At 52.8% G+C, this 7,847-nt stretch overlaps 1 protein-coding gene across 2 annotated transcripts; it reads right to left on the reverse strand.

The window, feature by feature from the left end:
- Positions 1 to 558: 558 nt before the first annotated feature.
- LOC309823615 (dnaJ homolog subfamily B member 5) lies at positions 559 to 6,401 on the reverse strand. Of its 2 annotated transcripts, XM_082656063.1 has the most exons (4): positions 6,147 to 6,401; positions 5,812 to 6,056; positions 2,124 to 2,725; positions 559 to 1,981 (listed from the first exon to the last, which is right to left on the reverse strand). In XM_082656063.1, exons 2-4 carry the CDS (start codon positions 6,020 to 6,022, stop codon positions 1,748 to 1,750), a joined length of 1,047 nt encoding a protein of 348 aa, XP_082512189.1. In that variant the 5' UTR covers positions 6,023 to 6,056; positions 6,147 to 6,401; the 3' UTR covers positions 559 to 1,747. The 2 variants fall into 2 exon arrangements, with proteins under 2 accessions (XP_082512189.1, XP_082512188.1); XM_082656062.1 differs by having other exon boundaries at positions 5,812 to 6,401.
- Positions 6,402 to 7,847: the final 1,446 nt, after the last annotated feature.

Below are 7,847 nucleotides of genomic sequence, written 5' to 3' on the forward strand. Positions count from 1 at the left end.
GACCTGGACAGACATCCCTGGACAATTTAGACTTAAGTATCAGTAACAGTGTTCAGGCCTCACAGGAATCCTGTGTCTTCAGCCAGGCCCTGCTAAGCATGGGCCAAGGATGCAGGTACCTCCAGCCGCCCTCTCCACTTGCCTCAGGCTCTGTCTTTGGGAATGTGTCTCTTCTAGTCAGCCAGAAAGTCCTCCTCCATCCCTCCTAGGAGGAAAATTTCTCTTAAAGGAAAATTCCAGTCCATGTAGAGAAAAATCTATTGATTCTCATGCTAGCACATCCTTAGAGGATAGTCTCTATTTCTCATAACCCAGGATATTTATTCTTTCCAAATATTTTTTGCTTCCTCTAATAGCTGAGTGATATCTTCTGTCTTTGCTGTGTTTTGGGTGTACATTTTGGAAATTCTGGGAATCTGGGCTTAGAGGAAGGAAGGAGTCAGCTTCACCTTATATCGAGGGCTGCTTGGGCTTCTCAAAGGTGAGCGGGGCTCAGGAGGGAGGCTGTCAGTGCACATCCACCCCTATCACAGGTTCGTTGCTCCTGCTCAGATTCCATAGTTTTAAAATACTTTATTTTTTCCATAATACTGTCATTACAAAAAAATACAAAAAAACTACTATAAAAACATTCAGGGGCTTGTCAAAGTGAGAAAGCCTAAAAACCCCACCCCAGAACATGGCTGAAGCAGTCTTACCCTAGCTCCTTCACTATTTGATCTTTACACAATTATGGGAGTGAGGTGGGGTCACACAGGCGTCAGAGGGCTAGAAATTCCCCCGCAGCCTTCATGAAGGGTAAGAAATAAGTAGCTTCATATATCACAGAAATGGGATTTGGGAGTTTAGGGGTGGCTAGGCCCTGAGTTCAGAGGTGTGGGGAGAAACCTGTGACCCTGAATCTCTTGGTGGGGAATAGCTGCCACCTGACCCAAAGCCCTTTCCCTTCCTGATGAAGGCTAGGAGACAGACCCTGCCCTCCACCTCTTAGACTTAATACAGCAGCCCCCTCCCCTTCCTCTACCCTTGCACACTCTTAAGAGCAGCAGGGAGGACAGTACTTCCAGCTCTGCAGAGTCTGGGCAGGGGAGCTGTCAGGGAGGCTGCTGAGGGCCCCTTCACCTCCCTTTCCCAAATGAAAAGTGTCTCGTGCTCAATGGCCCGGTTCATGGGTTATGGACCTTCCCTTCCTATCTCAACCCTGGAGAGGCACACACAGCTCTAGGTGTGTGCTTTGTGTGCATGAATATGTGTGTGATAGCCTTGGACACTGTGGACTTGGGGGTGGGACTGGGGTGGGAAAGCAGTGTCCTTTTTATCCTCTTCCTCCCCCAGTAGGAGGAAGCTGAAGGGAAGGGAAAGGAGAGGTATTAGCAAAGCTGAGAGGGGAAGGAGGACATGCTATTTACAGGCGTGGACAAGGAATCTCTATATCTTCAAGTAGCACTCAGGTCACTCTCCAGCCACTGGAGTGGGAACTGGATTCAAAGCTTGTGACATGAAAATTAACCCCTGGCCTGGGCTAGCTCTCCCCACCTCCCTCCCACTCCCCCAAGGCAGCCCAGCTCTGAAAGGGGTCAGGGACAGGAACATTTTCCCTGAAAACCAGTGAGTTTTTTTTGTTTGTTTTGTTTTTTGCATTTAGAAAGAGTTGCTAGTGTCCAGTGGACATCAAGCTGGGTGCACAATGGGTGGGGTGAGTGTGGGGCTATTGCTGTGGAAGGCTCTGGGCTGGCTGGGGCAGGGCCTAGGAGCATGGTAAGTGCTGCTTAAGGATCTGTCTTGTCTGTGGTGTTAATCTATCTGGGAAGCGAACTTTGAACTCGACAATGAGGTCTCCCCGCTGGGTGGGCACCTTGGGGAAGGGAAGGCCCTCCCCACGGAGTCTCTTCACGGTGCCTGGCTTGATGACATCATTGCAGGGCAAAGGGATCACTCGGCCATCAATGGTGGGAATGTTCACGGTACAGCCACACAGTGCCTGGGGAAAATGAGACAGAAAGTGAGGAAAAGGTAGGGTAGAGTGATTGGGAGGGGAAGAAAAGAGAGAGTGGGGAAAGAATGTCTCCGTCACCCCCACCCCCCACCCGATAAAACCACACACAATCTGGTCCAGGCCCCACCTCCTTGAGGCTGATCAGGGCACTGTAGAGCACGTTGGTGCCATCTCGGCGGAAGTGTGCATGGGGCTTGTCTTTGAGCACAAAGACGATGTCAGCGGGGATGTTGTCAGGTGTGGCATCGCCCTCTTTGGGGAAGGTGATCTTGGTGCCTTCCTTCCAGCCACGCTTGATGACAATGTGCAGGATCTTGTCCTCGGTGCGTACAGTTCGCCCATCAGGGTTGAGGCGCCGCCTTGTGATCTTCATGCGTTTGGTGGAGCCGTGGTAGATTTCCTCCAGGGACACCCTCAGCTCATGCACCACAGGTGGGTCCTGCACCTTGCGCCGAGAGTACAGTGGTTCTGGGGCTCGCCTTGGACCCCTACTCAGCCCATTGAACCCAAAGCGGCCAAAGGAGCCAAATGGGTCCTCATCTTCATCCACGTCCATGTCATCTGGGTCAAAGCCACTGAAGGGACGAGTGGAGCGAGTGCTGGCAAAGAAGATATCGAAGGGGTTGGAGCCGCCGAAGAAGGAGGCAAATGTGGCGTGGGGGTCCCCATGAAAGGTGTAGTGAAAGGAGCCACTGGAGCCCCCTGATGAACCGCCGCCGCTCTTCAGGCCTGGAGGGAGGAGAAGTTAGGGGCAGTATGGCTGGTCTCTGCCCCACCCCACTCTCCTCCCCCTGCCCTCTAGCTCCTAGTTCATGGGCCTAGAGGAAGAAGCAAGCTTTAACTCCCACAGAGAGGGCTGGCCTAATAGAGTAAGAAAAATCTCTGGCAAGATTTCTACTCTTAATTATATGTTTAATAATAAGGCACATCTTGAGGTTCAAAGAAGCTGAAAAGCTAAGACTAGAAGACTGGTAAGATGTGACTTCCAGCACTGTAAACTCTTCCATGTACCTGTGACCCAAAGATGTCTCACAGAGCCTTGAATGACTGGCCTGGGGTCACATTACAAGTCATACCTGGCTCCCGTATCTTTGCTTATCTCCAAAGACAGGGAAAGAGGCAATCAGACAGAATTTGACCATACAGAGGGCTGTAAGTGACCTGTCCCAAATAAGGTGGCAATACAGTCCAGGAGGAAGTCCACTCTCACTCTACTTCTTTTTTTTGTTTGTTTGTTTTTTGCGGTATGTGGGCCTCTCACTGTTGTGGCCTCTCCCGTTGCGGAGCACAGGCTCCGGACGCACAGGCTCAGCGGCCATGGCTCACGGGCCCAGCCGCTCCGCGGCATGTGGGATCTTCCCAGACCAGGGCACAAACCTGTGTCCCCTGCATCGGCAGGCGGACTCTCAACCACTGCGCCACCAGGGAAGCCCCCACTCTCACTCTACTTCTAGCATGGTTTCCTCTTTCTCTGACTCGTGCCCAAATGGGAAATGAGGAGGGCCCCAAAAAAGCAGGAAAGATCATTAGCTTGGAGAAGAGGAGCTATTTCTCTACAAAAAGTTTTCAAATGCTTTGTTCCCACACTCAGGGTTCACAGTGTTGCACAGCTCCAGGGGTTGCCATTCACACATTGGACAGACATAGATTGCAATGGGAAGGGAGCTCCTTGGAGTTGTACAACACCAAGACTTACACCCCATACCTAATGTCAGAGCTGCCAAAAAGGATGAGTGAGCTGGCACACTGCAGGTGGTGACCCCAGCTACTCTCTCTCGAGTCAGGTTCTGTCTAAGGGGCTCAGATTTGTGGGGGCAGTCTTCAAGGGGGATGGTAGTGGTGGTGATTGGAGTAGTTGGGGGGCTTGTGTGGGAAGGAGGGAGGAAGGGGATTAACACTGAGAAATGATCTAGAATATATAGACTTAGGGGTGGGGCCCAGGCTTGGGGAAGGGACTTTTCTCTTTGAGGGCTTTATCTAGAATTTCATTGGCTGTGGAAGCCTGAGCCTAAATTAGCCTCTTACTTCCTGGGACCACAAGAGGAGATTCGGGTTTCATTAGAGAGGCCAAGTGGCAAGCAATTCAGTGACTTGTGACAGCTGCCTCTTCACCCTTCCCCTAAGACTCAAGGTCTGTTCTTTCCTTTTATTGAGGGTCTGATTACCAGGTGAGTTCAAGAAGCTTGGCAGAGCTCAGTGAGAGAGGGAAGTTGGACTGATGATGACAGGAGGGGGTGACTTCTCTGCAAGGATTCCTGCTGTACCACTACCACCCCCCATTCAAGCTGGGAACAACTTGTCCCCAGGGAGGGCTGCACACAGAGTCTATGTGCACAACTGTTCTAGCTGGCTACTGGGGAAGGGGCAGGGCAGACAGAAATACAACCCACATTTCCAAGGCTGCTTCTCCCTTCCCAGGCCCTGGATGTCTCCTTAAGGTTGTGCTGCATCCTCAGGAGCCCTCCTGGGATGTAGATCTCCATTAGAACTGGTGCCTGGACCTAGGGCATGAGCTTTGCCCTTTGCTTAGGTTTGGTCATGCAGAAAGCGGAGGTCTCCCAGCTCCTACCTTCTTCCTAATCAAAGGTGAGGCCGAGCAGAGGAATGAGTGCAATTCCTAGACAGGTCACATGGTGGCATGGTGTCTGTACTGCTTCCCTCTTCCCCACCACTACCCCTCCCATCCCTCTACCCCAGAGAGAAACATTTCTTAGCTGAGAGAATATTGGGGATTCCAGAAGATACCTGGTGAGTCTGGGAATTGGCAAGTCTAGTAGGTGAGGAGGGAAAAACGGAAGGAACTAGTGGCATGGAGAATAAGAAGAGGGGGTTGGGAGGACTGGGGTGTACAGAGGACAGGGCCATGGAACATAAAGCAAGGAGGAGGAAAGGAAAAGAACATTCTTTTGAGCACCTGCTTTGTATCAGGTACAGTATATATCATTAGCCCATCTAATTTTGAGACTAGAACAGGGGGAGTGAGGAGGAGAATGTGGAAGAAAGGTGGATGCCACTGGGGAGGAAGGACAGTTCCTCCTGGAAAGGAGAGTCCTCAGATGTGACAATGTCTCTTAATATAGCCTGACAGGTGCTTGTGGCTGGCGGGTGGCAGGCGGCCCTGAGGGGCAGGCCCAGAATTAGCAGCTACATCATGCCCGTGGGATGTGCTGGGAGGAGCCGCCCTCTCAGAGGCTTTATTTGGACCTTTCCTGACACCCTGTGCGTGGCCACCAGCTACCCCAGGAGGGGGCAAGGTGCCAGCAGCAGTTCCCCTTCCACTCTTGCTTGGATGCCTGCCACTTCCTCAGGGAGTCGAAACTCTACCTCTGTTCTGCTGGCCTGAAGTGGGCAGGAAGGGGGCAGGGAAGGGGACAACCATCTCTAGCTCAGAGCTCCAGTGGTTAATTCCCCGGCTGCTTAAGGGCCAAACTTTTATGCTGATGACTGTAAATGCGCTGTCCTCAGAGAGCCACACACTCCCTTTCCTAACCTTCCCCATCAGCCAATGAAGAAGCGGGGACTTCAGGCAGGACTAATAAGGCTGGGAGGGAAAGAAGGGCGGGGAAGGCCTCTGGCTCTAGCTTTTCTAAGGCCTTAACTTGAGGAGGGAGAGGGGCAGAGAGAGGCAGGGAGAGCTGTGGTGAGCTGAGGCTGGGTAGTGGGTGGTCTCTTCTTTCCTCTGGATGTCAGTGCTGGGAACACTTGCCTCCCTCACCTCCTTCTCAGTCTCCAGTTCCCTGCTTTGAGAACTGGGTCACCCAGGACCCCAAACAAGGACAGGTGTCCAGTATCAGGCTGGAGCACTGCCCTCTTACCTTCCTCCCCATACTGGTCATACAGGCCCCGTTTCTTAGGGTCACTCAGCACATCATAGGCCTCTGCGATCTCCTTAAACTTCTCCTCAGCGTTGGGTTCTTTGTTCTTATCTGGGTGGTACTTCAAGGCCATCTTCCGATAGGCTTTCTTGATCTCATCCTCATTGGCTCCCGACGGGATCCCAAGAATCTTGTAGTAATCCTTTCCCATCACAGCCACTGGACCGGCACTGGTGTCCTTGTTTCTGAAAGAAACCAGGGCCGATCCTTGATGCCTCTGTTCCCTTCTACCCCAGTCCTGTTCCTGCTGATCCTGCAACCCCTAAATGACTCACTGTGTAACTTTCAGCAGGTCATGCCTGTTCTGTGGGCCTCTGTCTCCCCATCAGTAAAATGAAAGGGTTGGATTAGATGATCTCTTCCAGCTCTGACATTCTAGGATTCTGTGATTCTTTCCTTAGCTCCTGGGTTTTCCCAACAGGAAGCTGGGGGCTGTGGCCCACTTTTTGGGGCTATTCTAAGACCCAGGTCCTTGGGCCAGACTGAGGACTCCCACGAGCCCTGCTGAGTGAGGTGGCACCATGGACTGACAGACCCACGCACAGAAGCTGGTGAAGATCAGCGTACTGGGTGAGGTCACCTGAGCATCGTGGTCTCCTGTGCCATGCTTCAGGCATAGTGCCCAGGCTAAGGGCAGCTGGGGCAGTGGCCCAGGGCTGGGAACAGGCCTGGGTCTTCAGCCAGCTGCCTTGGCCAGCCAGGCTGAGTCAGGGTGTGTGTACCTGAATTCCTCTCAGCCACTGGAGACCCCAGGCCTCCCTGCCCCCGCTCCCCAGACTGTGCTAAGCCTCACGTGTGATTCAGATTAGAGGATGACTCACAGCCTTTGGTTACTGCTGTTTCTAACCCTCTCATTAGCGGGGCGGGGTGACACCGTCCTTCCCCCAACCAGGGCAACAGTTCCCTTTAGTCATTTCCCGGTGTCTACACACAAAACTGTGTGTGAAGACATGCCTGTGCCACCTAAGCATCAGTGTTAGTGAACAAAAGCATCCTGGAGGTGGGGCTTTTAAACCTTAGCTGTTAGGAGACAATTGGGCACTAACCACCAGTTCCTTAGTACCTTCTCTACCAGTCCCTCCCTCTCACCTGCCTCAAGGTTTAGGATCTGGCCCAGTGCCAGGTCCACACTCCTCTGATAGTCCCTGACTTGCTGGGTGCAGGGGCATTTGTTATTTATATGAGGGAGAAACACAGGACTCTCATTCTTTCACTCTAATCTCCCTCCATCAATGTCTCTGTGGTGGATAGAGGGAAAGGCACTTTCCTGTAGCTAGAGCTAGTAGGGGGAATGGCCAGAAGCCATTCTCTAACCCATCTGAGACTTGGCCAACCCCTGCCAAAGCCCAGAGAACCGGAGTCTTTCTAGCAATGTCATGGGCTGGCAGCCACAGCTAAGGCCTGCCTTTTCTGCCTCTGACTGCTTCAGAGAGATTACAGGGTGTCCTGGCAAGAGTGAGGGCTGTAATGGGTTAGGGGAGGCCTCAAGGCCCCAGGTAGACAGGGACAACAGCCCTAACTCCTGCCCCCACAGGGCCTGTTACAGGTGGCTGGGTTGACTCATGGTTCTGGGAGTCACCTCACTCTGACGAAGAGAAGGCTCCATTAGGGCGGGCACTCCCCCTTTTCCCCTACCAGCATGTCAGGCCTGGTGGGGGAGCCTGTGGCTGGGGAGGCAGAGAAGAAAGGGCATCTGGGGGAGGGCAGCCATTTTCGGAAGCAGCAGTAAAAGCAGTCTGAGAGGGAGTTGGGGGTGGTCTGCCGCCATCTCTGCCTCAGCCCACACCTTCTTTCCCCCGAAACTGGAAAGGAAACCTAACACACCAAGAGGGTGCCCCCAGAGAACTGTAGCAGCTTTTAGGCTGAGGGCGAGTGGAATGCCTTGCCAGTGCTTTCAACCCTCCCCTCACTGTCCCTGCATTACCTCTTCATCCGGCCAGCTTCCTCCCTTGCACCCCTGTGCTAACTGTTCTAGA

This window comes from Grampus griseus (genome assembly GCF_964374135.1).
Source record: "Grampus griseus genome assembly, chromosome: 6".
Taxonomy (NCBI): Eukaryota; Metazoa; Chordata; class Mammalia; order Artiodactyla; family Delphinidae; genus Grampus; species Grampus griseus.